This window comes from Protopterus annectens, chromosome 9.part0 (assembly GCF_019279795.1).
Source record: "Protopterus annectens isolate FY-2018-M chromosome 9.part0, PAN1.0, whole genome shotgun sequence".
Classification (NCBI taxonomy): Eukaryota; Metazoa; Chordata; order Ceratodontiformes; family Protopteridae; genus Protopterus; species Protopterus annectens.
Genome location: NC_056743.1, coordinates 1,495,051,674 through 1,495,070,725, shown reverse-complemented (window position 1 = coordinate 1,495,070,725; position 19,052 = coordinate 1,495,051,674). Strand labels below are relative to the sequence as shown.

General features: G+C 42.2%; 1 protein-coding gene across 2 annotated transcripts in view; it reads right to left on the bottom strand.

Annotated features, from left to right (window-relative positions):
- Positions 1-19,052, bottom strand: part of NOTCH3 (notch receptor 3) — a 798,092-nt gene that overhangs the window by 161,851 nt on the left and 617,189 nt on the right. For both annotated transcript variants that reach the window (XM_044084438.1, XM_044084439.1), the window contains one exon: positions 761-893. In XM_044084438.1, the coding sequence (XP_043940373.1) occupies positions 761-893 (133 nt within the window). The remainder of the gene's footprint in view (positions 1-760; positions 894-19,052) is intronic.

Below are 19,052 nucleotides of genomic sequence, written 5' to 3'. Positions count from 1 at the left end.
CTCTCTTCAAGAGGAATCTTGATGAGTGGATGGGAGATCGTAGGTTTACCCCGGGTATCACTTCTGTGTCACTGTTAGACAGAGGCACAGTATACTAACCTCGAAAAAGGGCATAGCAAAATTCATTTAAAATGGGTGGCGAAAGCCAAACACACTCTGGTTAGGCTTATAAATGCCCTAGGGCAGATAGTCTAGTATGAACCTATGAACCTATGAAAAGTGTTGGATGCTAGAGGGCTGTTATTGTTTGTTGTTTTCTGTTTCCAGTGTGGCAATTGTGTTTTTTGGTTATAGTTTTTATTACCACTTTAGTACAACTTGGGTTGTGTTTTAAGTTTCAAATTTACATACTTATTAACAGAACAGAATGTCCTCCAAAGCTTATTAAAATATGAAAAATATTTGCAAATAAAATACGCTAACCTACATCAATCTGAAATTCTATCTTCCTCATCTGCTTGTGACCATTCTATATTTAGGGTAAGGACATTGCTATATTTAAACGTCTGCATGTCAAAAGTACAATGAAATACTGCACTTTCCAAGCCACTCTAAAACTATTCCTCCAAACCATGGTACCAAACGCTCTACCCCATGCACAGGGACATCTCCCACTATATAATTTTATTCTAGAACACACAAACTGTCTGCATTTAAAAAATGGACTACACAAGAAAAATGTACTTTAATTTAAAGTACTAAGAAATGTAAGTGGGGTGGAACTGAAAAGTCCTTCTTACAGTTAGAGATCTGTACTTACCCATAGTTCCTGGTGGACACGAGCATATGTAATGCCCCACCAAATCAATGCAGGTGCCTCCATTCTGACATGGGTGAGAATGACACTCATCAATTTCAGACTCGCAGCTCTTCCCCTCAAAGCCAGATGGGCACTGCAATGATACAGAAAGATGGATAACTTGCAATGCAAAGCTTTTTTATATTACTTTTTATACAGTATTTAAACATTTGGTAGCCAGGTGAGGAAACTACTACACAAAAGTATTATTTTCAGACATTGTTCAAAAACATAAAATACAACATTATTAATTACAGTAAGCATTACAGGGAAATATGGTTCCCATATAAATAAGACTTAGCTCTGGAAATAATGTCACAGGCAGCAACAGTTCACTATACAGTTGTTAGTCGTTACGTTATTTATAGTATAGCGTAAAGGTCTCAAAAGAAAATTTGTTTGAGATTCAGAAAGACTCAGCATGAGGAGTAAGCCTTAAAACTGCCATTTCCCCCCTCGCAAGAAGCCTTTCCAGATCTTGCATCTCCCTATCGCTGAGGTTTCTGGACACAGCTGCAAAAAAATGGGGCGATCTGGGGAGTGGCTAATGCTAATCAGGCATGTGCTCTTCCCTGGAAAGGGCAGCAACTGCAGATTTACAATTCAGACAATTGCTTGTTAGAGTAAAATATCACTGCCACAGGAAAAAGTAAATGCCATCAAAAGAATCCAGTCACACATTCACTCCTAGGGAAGCAATTACTGTTCAGGTAAGCTTAATGATGACATGGGGGCGCAGGAGTATATGCAAGCATGTATATGAGTATGTGTGTGTGTGTGTGTGTGTGTGTGTGTGTGTGTGTGTGTGTGTGTGTGTGTGTGCACGTGCACTTGTGTACGTCTGTTTAAGAGAATAAATACAGCTGCATGAATGTTTGTGAGTCTGCCTGCCTGGATGGTCATACGAGGGGATTGGACATGGAATCAAGAGTCTGGATGTTTATGCTGGAGTGTGCATATTCTTGAATGGTGAGAGTTTCTGTGACTTTGACTGACTTTGGGGGTGGACTTGTTAGTTAATGAGTGAATGTAGATGTGTGCATCTGTGTGTGCATGTATTAAGTATAGGGGATACCTTTGCTAACATGATACATGAGCATCTATCCATGACCCGGGGATTACCTTATTTCAGAAGATGACAGGCTGCTTGGAATCTGAAATAAAAAACAAATAAAAGTCCAGTACCTGACAGCTTTCAATGGCAATTTTCTGATGAGCTCAACGTACCTTTGCCAACATGCTGCATGAGCCACTATCCATGACTCAGTGATTACCTTACTTCAGAAAGTGCAGTTGTGTACACTTACCATAAATGTAGATGTTCGAGTGTATTCACTGTTGCAGTCATCACATTTGGGTTATCTGCTTGCAGGTAGCCCTCAGTCGGCCTGATTATCAAAGTCTTGGGTCCTGTGTCAGTTGCTGTCTCATCTTCCATGACGTCAGGTAGTTAGGGATATAAAGCATGCAGCCGACGCCATTACATCAGTTTTTCTTGCCCCAGATGTCAGGTGCCCCCATAATGGGAAGCAATTATATACAAGGTTACACTTCCAACAAAAAAGCAAATACACCAGAAAGCTTTAAGCATAGTAAACAAGAATAGAGGTATAGTGAATAGAAGACTGGGGGCTGGAGGGAGGGTAACCAGGGCTGCAACAGTGAATACACTCGAACATCTACATTTATGGTAAGTGTACACAACTGTACTATGTTCTTCATGTTTCACTGTTGTAGTCATCACATTTGGGTAGATTCCCAAAGCTAAGGATGGGAGGAGGAAATTAGATAGCATTAGGACCAGCTATAAGGCCCTGCAAGATTGCAGTGGCAAAGCCAGCTCTGGATTTAGAAAAAAATTGGCAAGTGGTAATGCTTGGTGAAGGTATGTACAGAACTCCAGGTAGCAGCTTCTAGGATGTCCCTGGTAGGGACACCTCTGAGAAAGGCTGTAGAGGCAGATGCAGCCCTGGTTGAATGTGGTCTTATTCCCTGTGGGGTAGGTTTTCCATGGTGCTTATAGCAAAAATTAATGCAATGGCCTATCCACTTAGAAATGGTTTGCTTTGAAATGGCCTTTCCCTCTGCCCCTGCAGCAAATGCAACCAGCAGCTGTTCAGATTTCCTGAGAGGCTTAGTCCTGTCCAAGTAAAATATAAGTTGTCTGTGCATGTCCAAGGAGTGCAGTATTCTTTCTCCTTTGTTCTGTGGATTAGAAAAGAAGGTAGGCAAATGAATGGACTGATTAATGGCCACACTGGATACCACCTTGAGCATAAAGGAAAGATTGGTCCTGAGGGACACCCTGTCCGCATGAAAGGCGATGAAAGGCTCCACTGCCATGAGGACCTGTAATTCAGACACCCTTCTTGCTGAAGTGATGGCTAGAGGGAAGGCTCTTTTCCAAGAAAGGAATTTCAACTCTGCATTTGCAGCTAGCTCAAAGGGAGGTAGAGTGAGCTTTTCCAATACAAAGTTAAGGTACAAGGCTGGAGTATAGGTTCTCCTGGGTGGTCTTAAGTTTTTGGCCCCACTAAGGAATTACTTCAGCAGTGGATTAGAGAAGAGGGTTGGCTCTGTATTGTAATGTGCTGAAATGGCTGAGGCATGAATTTTGATGGAAGAAAAGGAAAGGCCCTTGTGAAGCATATAAGTTAACTATTGAAGAATATGAGGTAAATTGGGCACAGCTGTGCCTATCCCCTGGGTTTGGCTCTAGGAACAGAATCTTTTCCATTTTTCAGCATAGGATTTTCTAGTACTAGGCCTCCTTGCCTCCAGAATGACATCCATCACTTGCTTACTGAGGGATGGTAACGGAGAGATCAGGTAATTAGCCTGGCTGCAAGGTTCAGGGTTTGAAGCTGTGGGTGCAGAATCTGACCCTCCTACTGGGACAGCAGGGCAGGGGTCTGAAGCAGGTGCCATGGTGCCAGCAGTGACACACTGCGCAAGATGGGGTACCAGTGATGGCGTGGCCTTGGTTTGTCCTGTTTGATCTTTAGTGGCACTTTGGAGAGGAGAGGCAGAGGGGGAAAGGCCTAAACTGATAGGTTTTTCCAGGTGAAGGACAGGGCATCCACTTTCCAAGCTTGTTTGTGGGGAGTCCTTGTGCAGAATTTGTCCAATTGGTAGTTCTGAGGGGAGGCAAACAGGTCTATCTCTGGGCTCCCCCATTTGTTTCTCATCATGTTGAATATCTTTGGTTCTAGTTTCCATTTGTGTGGGTCCATGAGATTTCTCCTTAGGTCATCTGCCAGTGTATTTAGCTTTCCTGGCAGGAACTGAGCTTGTAGGTGCACTTGGTAGCTCACGCCTGTATTCCACAGAGCCGTGGCTAGTCTGCAGAGAGGGTATGAGTGGGTTCCCCCCCTGCTTGTTTATGTACCACACAACTGTGGTGTTGTCCGTCTTTACCAATAATTGTCCTGGAAGAATGTGGTCCTTGAAGGCTGTCAGAGCATTCTGTACACCTAACATTTCTTTTTGATTGATAAGCAGGTGCATCTGACTTGGGTTCCATTTGCCCTGAATGCACTGCACTGCCAAGTGAGCCCCCCATGCATAGTCTGATGCATCTGTTGTTAGGGTTTGTGCAACAGGGGGTAGAGTGAATGTCAATCCCTTGTTTTGATGGCAGGCCTCTGCCCACCAAAGGAACTCTATCTTTAAACAAGGAATGATAGGAATCATTGATTCTAGATCCTGAGAATGTTGTGGACATCCTACAGAAGGGCCTCACTGAGACAAATGCCTAGTGTCAGAGCCATGGCCTCAAGTTCAATGCCAAAAAGTGCAGTGTTATCCCCTTTGGTAAAAACTCTGTACCCATGAACTACCACATAGGCAGCAATCTAATTAACACCGAATGCATAATAAGAGACCTTGGGACCCAGGTGGACAGTAGTCTCTCCTTTGAAAGACACATCGCCACAGTAGTCAGAAAGTCCTTCTATGTGGCACACCTTATCATAAAAGGGTTCTCATCCAGGAAAAAAGAGGTCATTGTTCCCCTCTACTCGTCACTCATTAGACCCATTATAGAGTACAACGCCCCTTTTGGAATGTACCTCATAAGACATCTGCAGCAGCTGGAAAGGCCACAGAAGTACCTCACAAAGAGGATTACTGGCCTCAAACAAATGCCCTACACTGACCGTCTCAAAAAACTCCAGCTTTACTCTGTAGCATATCGCCTACTCCAAGGTGATCTCTGCCTAACATATAAAGCTATGTCAAACCCAGAGCTGCTGGACATGCTACACCTAAAGAAATCCCAATCCCTCCAAGCTACACGCTCTAGGGACCTAAACCTTGTCACCACAATAAACAGGACATGCTGGAGGGATAGATTCCTGTCCCAGAGACTTCCTATACTCTGGAACAAGCTACCCATCTATATCATGCAAAGTTCTTCATTAGCACTCTTCAAGAAAAATCTTGATGAGTGAATGGGAAATAGGAAATACACCCCGGGGATCACTTCTGTGTCTCTGCTGGACAGTGGCACAAGAAAATAACTTTCTTGGGTGGCATAAGCTATGGTATCTTGCTGGCTAGGCTTATGTAGGCCCTTGGGCCGATAGCCTAGTACCTACCTATGAACCTATGACACCATAGGCTTTTTAGATACCATTGTAGTTTCCTCATATGCAGTCTTGCATAAGGAATTAGTAGAATGCAAGAAGCCATGAACCCCAGGGCTTGCAGTATTTTCCTTGCAGATAGCTGGGTCTTTGTGGCCAGTAGTTTGAAGTAGGTTGTCAAATGAACTTGTTTCTATGGCATGAGGTAGGCCATTTGGGAAGTTGTATTCAATCTTGCCCCCAGGAATACAATTTGTTGGCAGGGTACAAGATGTGATTTATTTTAGTTTATGGTGTACCCCAGAGAAGTTAGCAATTTATTTACAAATGCCAGATGATTTGATAGTATGCCCTGGCTTTCTGCCTGAATTAGACAATCGTCCAGGTAAGGGTATATTTGAATATTTCTTTGCCTGCACAATGCAGTGACTAGAGCTAGGCACTTTGTGAATACCCTGGGCGCAGTAGATAAGCCAAAGGGCAGTGCAGAGAACTGAAAGCACATGTAGCCTGCTCTGAAGCTTAGGTATCTTCTGCAAGATTTCCTTATTGGGATGTGCAGGTAGGTTTCCTCTAAATCCATTGTAGCCAACCAGGCATCTTTGCCTAGCATGGGAAGCAGCTGATGAAGAGTTAGCATCTTGAATTTTGGGATTACCAAAAAGGTGTTTAGGATAGACAGGTCCAGGACAGAACGCCAAGAATTGTCTTTTCTGGGTTCCAGGAAAAGTCTTGAGTAGAAACCTTGCCCCCATTCTTCTTCTGGGACAAGTGGAATAGCCCTGATACTTAGAAGAGAGAGAACTTGCTTTTGAGCCTCTGCCCACTGATTTGGTGGTAGGTCTGGCCAACCTTTTGGGGTTGGTAAGGAGTAGAAGTGGAATCTATATACTTGGGAAACTATATTTAAAACCCATTTGTCCTGGGTAATGAGTTCCCAATTTTTTGCATGCAAGGCGATCTTTCCTCCTAAAGGAACAGTCAGTTGAGCAGGGCTTGGAAGGTTTAAAGTTAAGTCATTGAGACAGTTTACCATAAGGGGGAGTCTTATTACTTCCTGCTTTGGAAGTGGGAGCCCCCCACTGCGTAGGCCTGTGAGTACCTTGGGATTGAAGCCTGGGTGCTCTGCTGGTTCTGGGTTTGGATTGAGAAGGCCTGGAAGAGGAAGGAAAGGGCCAATTCTTAGAGGGTCAATGCCTACTAAATTTGGGAGGCTGTACTTGCAGGAAATATTTAACAGTTTGCCTAGATTTAGCTTTTTCCTCCATCTTTTTAAGTACTTCTTCTGCTTTGTTGCCAAACAGGCGGTCTTGGTTTAAGGGAGTATCAAGTAATTTAGCTTTAACATGATCTGGCAAAGATTGCTCCTTAAGCCAAGCATACCTTCTAAGTACAGACCCAGTGACAGCAGCCCTGCAAGATGCTTCTAATGATTCAAAACCACATTGCAAAGTATGTTTTCCAACTTGTTCAGCAGAATGCATTAAATCCTGTAATTCTTTATTTTCAGCACAGTCAGGAATCAACATCATTTTCTGTTTAAGCAATCCAATAATATGCTGCTGATACTTTTAACATATGAAACAGTTTAAGGCCCTAATGGCCAAAGTTGAAGAAGTGTATACCTTCTTACCCCATCTATCCAGCACCCTCTATCAGAGGGGGTAGGGTTTTTGACAGTAGTAGCCTTAATGCCCTTGGGTCCCTGTGAAATGGTCTCAGGATCCACAGTAGGATTTTTAAAGAGGAACTTGTGAGAGTCAGGTACCCTGTAATGCCTATCAGGTTTTCTGGGAGCAGGAGCTAAACTGTCAGGGGCCAGGCCAGATTCCGAGAAGGCATCATCTACAATGTCCAGTACAGGAGGGACAGCTAAAGGCCTGTGTTGAGGCAGGAGTAAAAATTCCCTAAGCCTCTTTTTAGAGTCAGAGTAATCCTGGCTTTACCAGTGGAAATGCTCCCTAAGAGTATGCAGGGTTTCATCAAAAGAGAAATCCTCTGTAGGGGAAGCAGAGGGAATGGAGTCCTCTGCTTCAGAATCCTCATAGGTAGATAAGGGCAAATCCTGGTCATCAGAGAAAACAGAAATTTCAGAATCCTGATCAGAAGAATCAGAAGGAAAATCAGTCCTAGGTCTCTTAGAGGGAGAAGGGTGGCTTCCCCTGATTAGAGTAATAAGGTCTTCTGCCATTCTTATCATTTGTTTTTTAGGCATAGGGGCCTGACCATGCAGTCTGGTTGTCAGTTTTCTGGGCATGGATTGAGTTTTTGGCCTTGAAGAGGAAGATGGCATCGGTTTAATATGCAAGTCAGTAGGCCTGAATACACCCTCAGAAGCTGGTGCCTGCACAGCGGCTCCGGACCCATCCAAGGTACAGACATCCGCAGGTTCCTCAGTCGAAGAAGCATCTAGCAGCATACCGAACTCCGAATGGGTCTCAGTACAGGCCTGTGAATCTGAAGTAGCGGGTATCAGGGGCTGCGAAAGCGTCTCACTGACTACCGGTGAACTGGAGACTAGCTTAGGAGAAACATCGTCGGCAGCTTTGGACCTATGCGGTCTGTCTCTGTCTTTATTTTTGTATTTTTTCGGAATGTCAGTAGTCGGGTGGCTTACCGAAGCCATTTCTGGATAACTGAATCGAGTACCAAAATATTTAGATGCAAAAATGAACCAACGACGAATAGTACGAGGTTTGAATAAGGCACAAAACTGACAGCGAGGTATGTCATGGTCTGGGCCTAAGCAAGTAATACAGTACGAATGAAAATCTTTATGAGGTATTTGCTTTCTACAAGAAATACAATTGTTAACTTTTACTGACATCAGTTTACAGCACAAAAAAAGATCCCCAATGGGGTATTTAGCTTAGTGGAAGACTTCGGATCTGAAACTCGAAAACGTAAATTTCAGGAGTCGGCCGACCAGCACTTGCAAACTGCTTCTGCTTCGGGCACCGCATGGCAAGAAAGACTGATGTAATGGCGTTGGCTGCATGCTTTATACCCCTGACTACCTGACGTCATGGAAGATCAGACAGCAACCGAAGAAGGACCCAAGACTTTGATAATCAGGCAGACTTAAGGCTACCTGCAAGCACCCAAATGTGATGACTGCAACAGTGAAACATGAAGAACATCAGGACAGACTCCTTGAGATCTCAAAAAAAAAAAACCCTTAAAGCCTCAGTAACAGATGGCTTTCTGTTCCATTGTGCCCAAATTGACTTAGTAACTCCTCCATTGGGTGAAAGCCTTTTAGCCTACTTCTTCATTTCAGGAAGAGACTGTAGGGTGTTAGAAAGTGGGCCAATGTGTTGACCCTGCCGAAAGTACTACTCCATCCCCACTGACAGCCAGTGACCTTTACTACAGTTACCTCAGAAGATGCAAGCTCACTTACACGTATGTGAAGCCTCATTATCACAAGCAATGGCTCATTTTCAGGATAAATTATATTACTATAATGTAGAAAATGCCTTCACTGGTGCATCTTCTAACCAGTATAAAGTCATACTCACTCACAAGGCAAGTACAAAGCAGACTTTAATAACTAACAACTGACCAGTTTACTAATAATTGTAAAAGGATAACCATTACTTTTGTAGAGTGAATTTTACAAAGCAGCTATCATGCGATATGACTGCAAAACAAAAGCATGACAATTTCCTGATATTAGAGATAACTCTGAACATTCTAAATGGATCAAATAACGACAACACAAACTATATTACATGCTTTCAAAAGTTTTGATATGTTCTATATTCCGTTTCTTAAAATACTGCTTAAAATAAACTCTTCTGCATTCTTTAGAAGACTTTTGGGGAAGTGTTAATCTTTCAACTGTACTAACCATCAGTAGTTTGTTACCTACAAAATTTCACTCAAGACTGACCCTCAACAAGAATATCCTCCAACCTTACATTTTTAACTGCTACTTAGAACTTATCTTTACAGCAACATATGCCATCAAGAAAACAGGCATCTGCAGATAACACTCTTACATACTTCTCTCATCCACCTAGACCAAACAACCCCAACACAATGAAAACAGATTCTTACAGAACAGTAACCCACTATAAGCATAACTTGTATGTCAATTATTTTCCACACACTTCATCATTGTGCCACTCTTACCTTTTAACCACTGGGGTATGCAGGTACGGCTTAACAATTTCAAGGCCTGGGGATCAACTACACTAAACAGCATATAACATCCTTCTAACATGACATTTATAAGCTACCTCAAAAGATTATACAAGACCTGGATATGTAGGAAAAATGAAAGTTATGTACTTATGATAACGTTAGATCTGTGTGGTAATATTCTGTCCATTCCTCTACATATGGGTCTTGGATCCAATGTCAGATCTGTACCCCACCATTTCAGAGCTTAAGATCCAGTGCTCAGGTTCCTCCCCTACCCATAATCCCCATGTACAGAAAGCGTTACCTCAGATTTACCCCCTATAAACACTTGAAGGCAACTTCATAAAGGAATAAGCATATAAATGTAGTAGACAAAACACAGTAGGTGTTAGATCCATCCAAGAAGGGGACCACAGAAAAGTAACTACTTGCTAGGAATGAAGTATGGAAGGGGAATAGAGGAAGGTTAGCAGAGGAATGGATGGAATATGACAAAACAGACATTATGGTAAACGCATAACTTTCATATCTGATGTCTTTTCCATCTGTTCTTCTACATATAGGGCAGAGCCTCCAGCTTCTTACACTCTTGAAAGGTTTTATGGAAGGATATTCTTGAGCAAAGCTAAACCAAAAGAAGCCCTGGATCTGGACTGGATATCCAATTTACAATGAGAAATGAAGGTATGAACGTTTGATTAAGTAGCTGCAGCACAAATGTCTTCAATAGGGACATTCGAGAAAAAGGCTGTAAATGAGACTGCAGCTTGTGTTGAATGAGCTTTAGGTTTTGAAGGAAGAGGTAATCCCTTCTCTTGGTAAACAAAGGGAATACATTGCACCAGCCATCTAGATAAAGAGACTTCAAAACCTAAATTGGGACAAGTGGTATCAACAGGGCAGGAACAGCTGATGAGACTTCTTGAAGAATTTAGTGCTGTGTAAGTACAGGCACAGCTGTCAATGAACATCTAACAAATGCAAAGTATATTCACTTTTGCTACAGAAATTTGGAAAGAAGATTCCCATATTTGCAGCCTGAATGATGGAAAATTCAAAAGCCACTTTTGCCAGAAAGGATTTGTCCTCAAATATACTTTGTCTTTGTGAAAAAAACAAATAATTGGATTTCAATAAAAGTGCATGTAGTTCCGAAATCCTTCTGGCAAACAATAGCTACCAACAACAGGGTCTTCCAGGACAGGAATTTCAAATCAGCTTTAGCAGCAGGTTCAAATGGGGGGCCTGTCAAGGACTGTAAAACAACAGTGACTTCCCATGGACGACCTTGGACTCTGATCAGGGGACATAAGAGAAAGGAGCTTCAGAGAAAAAATCCAAGAATGACCTTCAACAATGTGAAGGGAAGAAATTCCAGCTAATTGCACTCTGACAGTGGAATAACTAGCTCCAACTTAAAAAAGTTGAGCAAAAAAATTTAATATTGTTGAAAGAGGAGTTGAAAAGGGATCAAGATCTTTCTCTGAGGCCCAAATAGAATTTTTTTTTCCATTTGCTATCATATTATCTTCCTAGTTGAAGATTTGTGCGAAGAAAATAAAATGTGTACAACAGAAGGGGAAGCCTGGACTGTCAAACTATCACTGGAACTGGAGAAACCATGCAGTTAGTTTGAGTGCTTGTATGTCCAAGTGAGTCTCACCTGATTGGTGGGATAGCAAATTTAGGTCCAAGCCCAAGTCCCAAGGAGGGTGAACTAGATGAGGCCAGAGGAACATGAACTCTCAAGGCCAATGAAGGGCAATGAGAATGACTGAGACCTGCAATGCCCAAGCTTTCTGAAGAAACTCTGCAGTCAATTTGAAGGGGGGGGGCAGTGCATCAGAGCATCCCTGGGCGACTCTCCCTCACAGGGGATCAGAGTGAAGATCTTGTTGCACCTGGTGTTCAGGAGAGAAGTGAAGAGATCCCAATCAGGCTGAAAATCTGTTCAGCTACAAGTGGGTTGAGGGACCACTTGTGAGGCAACAGGATGGATCTGCTCAAACTGTCCACAAGAATGTCTGACCTTCTCAGAATATGCATTGCTACTAGGAAGCATTGACAGGATATCGCTCACTGCCAAACCCTCATGACCTCTCAACACAAAGGGTAAGATCTGGTTCTTCTCTGTTTATTAACGTACCAAACCACAGACATATTGTCTGTCTGAATCAAAATCACATCCAAAGGAAGAGAGTCCTGAAACACCTGCAGTGCTAGGAGAATTGCTGTCATCTCAAATATACTGTCAGAAGTCTAGCATCTTGCTGAGACCTTGGGCCTTGTCCTGTCCTTCCCAAATAATGCCCCTCACCCTAGTACAGAGGCATCCATGGTCAATGTGGTCTGAGGGGATGAAAGAGTGGAAGGACGGGGGAAGCTATCCACCAACGAATGTGCTGCTTTCAAATACTCATTTAAAAGACAAAATATGATATTGCCTGCTGCCTGTTTGACCATTGTATTACTAATGTCCACTGAAGCACTCTCATGTGAAACCTGGCAAGTGGGACCAAAGTTATACAGGCAGTAATGGAACCCAGAAGTCAGAGAAAGTACAGTTGTGTACACTTACCATAAATGTAGATGTTCGAGTGTATTCACTGTTGCAGTCATTACGTTTGGGGTAATCTGCTGGCAGGTTTCCCTCAGTCGGCCTGAATAACAAAGTCTTGGGTCCTGCGTTGGTTGCTGTCTCCTCTTCCATGACATCAGGTTGTCAGGATTATAAAATATGCAGCCAACACCATTTTATTCAGTTTTTCTTGCCCCAGATGTCAGGTGTGCCCCAAATAGGGAGTGTATACATATATATATATATATATATATATATATATATATATATATATATATATAAATAAACAGTAAATATACAAATGCACTTTTAGAAACAAACTTTTATCTTCAACTAAAAGCAAATACACCACAAAGGCTTTTAAGTATAGTGAAGGAAAGAAAAGGTATAGAAAGGGGGATGGCAGGTGGGTAACCCAGACTGCAACAGTGAATACACTCGAACATCTACATTTATGGTAAGTGTACACAACTGTACTATGTTCTTCGTGTTTCACTGTTGCAGTCATTACATTTGGGTAGAATCCCAAAGCTATGGATGGGAGGATGGAACTAAACAGCATTAGGAGCAGCTATAAGGCCGTGTAGGACTGCAGTGGCAAAGCCTGTCCTGGATTTGGAGAAGAGAGGTAAATGATAATGCTTTGTGAAGGTATGAACAGAGCTCCAAGTAGCAGCTTCTACAATGTCTTTGGTTGGGACCCCTCTGAGAAAAGCTGCTGAAGTAGAGGCAGCCCTGGTGGAATGTGATCTGATCCCCTTGGGCATAGGTTTACCATGGTGCAAACAGCAGAAACGAATGCAGTGGCTTATCCATTTAGAAACAGTCTGCTCTGATATAGCCTTCCCCTATGACCCTGCAGCAAATGCTACCAGAAGTTGCTCAGACTTTCTTAGAGATTTGGTCCTATTTAGGTAGAATCTTAGTTGTTTGTGTACATCCAATGAATGCAAAATCTACTCCCCCGTGTTCTGCGGATTTGGGTAAAATGTTGGCAGGTGAATGGTCTGGTTAAGAGCCACACTGGATACCACCTTAGGCATAAAAGAAGGATTGGTCCTGAGGGCACCCTGTCCGGGTAAAATATAATAAAAGGCTCCACTGTCATGAGAGCCTGTAGTTCTGAAACCCTTCTTGCTGAAGTGACTGCCAAAAGAAAAGCTGTTTTCCAAGATAGAAATTTTATATCCGCAGTAGCTGCTGGTTCAAAAGCAGGCAGGGTGAGTTTTTCCAGCACAAAATTGAGGTCCCATGCACGAGTTGGTGCTCTTCTGGGAGGCCTTCAATTTTTGGCCCCTCTAAGAAACTGTTTAAGCAGAGGATGAGAAAAGAGGGGAGGCTCTGTGTTGTAATGAGTCGAGATGGTAGAGGCATGGATTTTTATTGAAGAAAAAGATAGGCCCTCGTCAAGCATCTCAGTCAATTATTGTAAAATCTGAGGAATATTGGGCTTTGCTGTGTCTATTCCTTGTGCGTGGTTCCAAGCACAGAATCTCTTCCATTTATCAGCATAAGATTTTCTAGTACTAGGCCTTCTGGCTTCCAAAATGACATCCATCACAGATTTACTGAGAGGTGTTGTTTGAATAATTAGTTGATTAGCCATGCTGCAAGATTCAGAGTCTGGAGCTGAGTGTGCAGAATTTTATAGTTCTGCTGAGACAGTAGATGTGGTATTTGAGGCAAGTACCATGGAGGAAGGTGAGACATATTCCTTAGAAGCGGGTACCAGTGCTGGCGGGGCCATTAGGATCATTTTTGTTTTTTCATGTCTGACTTTTAGTAAGACCTTGGAGAGTAGAGGCAGAGGAGGAAAGGCATAGACTGATAGGTTTTTCCAGCTGAAGGATAGAACATCCACTTTCCATGCTTTTTTGTGATGAGTTCTTGTGCAGAATTTGTCTAACTGATAATTTTGGGGAGAGGCAAATAGATCTATGTCTGGGCTCCCCCATTTCTGTGTTAACATGCTGAAGATTTGTGGATCCAGTTTCCATTTGTGCGGGTCCATAAGATTTCTGCTTAGGTCGTCTGCCAGAGTATTTTGCTTTCCTGGCAGGAATTGAGCTTGAAGATGTATTTGGCAAGTCAAGGCTGTGTTCCACAAAGCCATGGCTAGTCTGCAAAGGGGATAGGAATGTGTACCCCCCTGCTTGTTTATGTACCACACAACTGTGGTGTTGTCCGTCTTTTTCAGTAGTTGTCCTGGATGAAGTAAGTCCTTGAAGGCTGTCAGAGCATTCTGAACAGCTAGCATCTCTTTCTGGTTAATATGCAGATGCATTTGGTTTGGGCTCCATTTGCCCTGAATGCATCCCCCTGCCAGGTGGGCCCCCCCAAGCATAGTTTGATGCATCTGTAGTTAGGGTTTGGGTGGCAGGGGGTAGAGTGAATGACAGTCCCTTGTTTTGGTGACATGTCTCTGCCCACCAAAGAAACTCCTGTTGTAGGCAGGGAATGAGAGGAATCATTGTTTCCAGGCTGTGACGAAGTTGATTCCATAAACTTTTTAGGTACCATTGAAGCTTCCTCATATGCAGTCTCGCATATGGAATTAGTAGAATGCAGGATGCCATGAACCCTAAAGCCTGCAGAATTTGTCTTGCAGATAACTGGGTTTTTGTTGCCATTTGTTTGAAGTATGTTGTCAGTTGCCTTTGTCTGGCGTTAGGTAAGCCATCTGGGCAGTTGTATTCAAGCTTGCACCCAGGAATGTAATTATTTGAGAGGGTACCAGTTGTGATTTCTTTTCATTTATGGTGTACCCTAGGCATGCTAGAAGCCTTTTTACAAACGACAGATGTTGAAGAAGAGTGTCCTTGTCCTCTGCTTGAATGAGACAATCGTCCAGATAAAGATAAATTTGATTGCTTCTTTGTCTGCAGAATGCAATTACTGGTGCCAGGCACTTTGTAAAGACCCTGGGCGCAGTAGATAAGCCAAAGGGCAGTGCAGAGAATTGGTAATGCAAAAAACCTGCTTTGAAGCGGAGGTATCTTCTGCATGATTCCCTTATTGGGATATGCAGGTATGCCTCTTTTAAGTCTAGAGTTACTAACCAAGCATTCCTGCCTAACATAGGCAGTAGCTGTTGTAAAGTCAGCATTCTGAATTTTGGAATGTCCAAGAACGTGTTCAGAATCGATAAGTCCAGTACTGGATGCCATGAATTCTCTTTTCTGAGTACCAGGAAAAGTCTTGAATAAAAACCTTGTCTTTTTTCCTTTTCTGGTACCGGGTGAATACCCCCCATATCCATGAGGGACCTGACTTGTTTCTGGGCCTCTGGCCCACTGGTTTTGTGGCAGATCTGGCCATCCATTTGAAATTGGCAAAGTATGGAAATGAAATCTGTACCCCTGGGATACTATGTTTAATACCCACTTGTCCTGGGTAATTAACTGCCAATTTTGAGCATGAAGTGCTAGTTTTCCCCTCAAGGGGGCTGCCAGAAGATAAGTGCTTGGTGATGGTAGAGGAAAGTCATTGAGACTGCTTACTGTAATGTTGTGCTTTGTTTCCTCTATATTTGGAGGTGGAGGCACCCCATTGCTTTGACCTGTAAGAACCCTGTGATTGGTATCTGGAGCCTTTTGAGCACCTGGATTTGCCCTGAGTGGCTCTGTTGGACACAGGAAAGGACCAATTTTTAGTAAGCCGGTGGCTGCACTTGCAAGAAATCTTTTGCAGTTTGCATAGATTTAGCTTTGTCTTCCATTTTCTTTAAAACTCTTCTGCCTTATTACCAAACTGAGTATTATGCTGCAAAGGGGCATCCAACAATTTAGCTTTAACATGATCAGACAGATTTTGCTCCTTGAGCCAGGCATGCCTTCTAATCACAGATCCAGTAACGGCGGCCCTATAAGAGGCCCCCAAGGAATCAAAACCACATTGCAAAGTATGCTTTCCAACCTGTTCTGCTGAATGCAATAATTCCTGTAACTCTTTATTTTCCACACAATCAGAAATCAACATAATTTTCTGTTTTAGTAAGCCCATAACATGCTGTTGATATTTAAGCATATGAAACTGGCAGTTTAAAGCCCTGATTTCCAAGGTTGCAGACGTATAAACCTTCTTACCCCATCTATCCAGTGCCCTGGAATCTCTATCAGAAGGAGTAGGATTTTTGGCTCTAGAGGCCTTTACACCCTTGGGACCCTGCGAAATAGTCTCAGGATCAGCAGCAGGATTTTTGAAAATAAATTTTGGGTGTCAGGGACCCTGTAATATCTGTCTGGCTTACTAGAAGCCAGAGGCAGGGAATCAGGAGCCATGCTAGATTCCGAGAACACATCATCAACAATGTCTAATACAGGAGGTATTGCTAAAGGCCTATGCTGAGGAAGAAGAAGGAAATCTCTAAGCCTCTTTTTTGATTCAGAGAAGTCCTGACTCTCCCAGTGAAAATGTTCCCTTAAAGTATGCAAAGTTTCTCCAAAAGAGTAATCCTCAGGAGGAGATGCAAATGGGATGGATTCCTCTGCATCAGAATCCTCATATGGTGGAAAAGAAAATTACTGATCAGAAGAGGAATCAGATGAAATGGAAACCTGAGTGCCTTGCCTAGGCCTCTTAGCAGGGGGGGGGGGGGGCCTGATCAAGGTAATTAAACCCTCAGCCATTTTGATCATCTGTTTTTTAGGCAAAGGGGCCTGAGCACATGGCTCATGCGTCAGTTTTTTAGACATAGAAGTTGTTTTTGACCTAGTTTTTGTTGCTGGTGTCGGTTTAATATAAAAATGTTGAGGCCCGAAAACACCCTCAGAAGCCGGTGCCTGCTCAGCAGCTCCGGACCCATCCGAGGGAGAGACATCCTCGGGTTCAATACTCTGAGAATCTCGCAGCATACCGGACTCTGAATGGGTCTTGGCAGAGGCCTGCGAATCAAAAGTAGCAGACATCAGGGGCTGCGAAAGCGATTCACTGAGTACCGGTGAACCGGCGACTGGCTTAGGAAAAGCATCGTCGACGGTTTTGGACCTCGACGGTCTGTCTCTGTCTTTTTCTTTGCGTTTTTTATGAACTCCGGTAGTCGGATTGCTAACCAACGTCATTTCTGGATAGTTAAATCATGATCCAAAATATTTAGATGCAAAAATGTACCGACATCTAATAGTGCGTTGATTAAATCTAGCACAAAACCGACAACAAGGTACGTTATGATCAGGGCCTAGGCAAGGAATACAGTACAAATGAAAATCCTTATGAGGTATTTGCTTCCCACAAGTAATGCAATTATTAACTTTTACTGACATTGGTAAGGAGCAAGAAAATGTTTCTCCGATGGGGTACTTAGCTTTTAGTTGAAGACTTCGTTTCTGAAACTCGAAAAGGAAAATTTCAGGAGTCGGCCGACCGGCACTTGTGAACTGCTTCTGCTTAGGGCACCACATGGCAAGAAAGACTGATGTAATGGTGTCGGCTGCATGTTTTATACCTCTGACGACCTGATGTCATGGAAGAAGGGACAGCAACCAACGCAGGACCCAAGACTTTGTTAATCAGGTCGAATGAGGGCAACCTGCCAGTAGATTACCCAAATGTAATGACTGCAACATTGAAACACGAAGAACATCCAATTAATTTATGGAATAAAAGACCACTGTTTAGTCAACAATGCTCCAGGTTGGTCCAACTTCATTTTAAACACTACTAGGGTCATGGGTCAGGCCTATATGGTTAATCCTGTTTGGTTACTTTGTGAACTACTAAAATTTCAGTGGATCACTGGAGGTAACTGAACATAAAACTACTGAATGCAATCAAAAGTATTATAAAATTAAAAAAAAACACTTCCTAGATTATGGTATGGTACAGACAAATGTCTGTGTAGTCTGCACCTAAGAGATGATATAACCTGTAGTTATAGTATTTTAATAGAAGTGCCTTAAATTTGAAAATATGTATGGTAATTACACTAGCAAGTTTTTGAAGTACTTTTCTTACTTTAGTTTATACTGTATGTCTTGCATATGCCAATTTCACTACATGAAAATTGAAAATAAAATATGTTTAAAAATGTTCATGCACCAGTGCAGAAAATGTCTCTTGCACTGTAAATGATATTAGTGCAATATGTAATAATTTTCTAATTCTCTAAAAGTTATCATAACTCAACTCAGCTTATACTACATAGCTTTATCATAAAAAAAGAAAATCTTTAAAAGGAGATGAAATTTAAGCAAGTATTAAACAAAAGTTAGAGGAAATGGCTATTACATAATCTAAACAATTTTCTGAGATGAAACAAACTCTTAAGATCTTATTTTAAATACTACTACTATAGCTGAAATATTGTTATTAGGTGTTCGTCAATTATTAGTAAAGTTAGTGTTCTTGCTTACTTAAACTAGACTTGGAAGCAAGCTCTGTGTCTGAAAATAACCTGTGATCTATTAGTTTATCTAGTTAACAAAAGCAAAAAGAGCCCATAGTTGAGATGAGCAAGGTGCACAGTGTCAGTTTAGAAGCGCATTGTAATATGTTGTTCAATGAAGTAGATAGGGACATTTCAAATGCATCTAGTACCTGTAGAAGAAGGTGCATGGATGGGATTAAAGACAGATAATAGCTTCATGCACAAGATGAACAGGTACAAAAACTCATCAGGCAGATGCTCACAAAATACCATCTACTTTACAACAATCTGAAATCAATGTTGATGGAACAGGCAGTGGTAAGAAGTGACCTAAACAGGACTGTACCCCTGGCATCTTTTCTATTAGCAAAGTCTGCCTTCTATATATGATATGGTGGGCACATCTTCAAAGAAAATAAACAAGCAAGAGTTGTGTTACAATTAGGGAAAGATGGGCATTTGCAAATGTTTGGAATACCTTTTTCCAATTGTCTTCTATCATTTTAAGGCATTTGTACAAAGTTTTTTAGCAAAAGTTCCATCATGCAAAGTGTTCAAAGTAAGAAAATACAACCT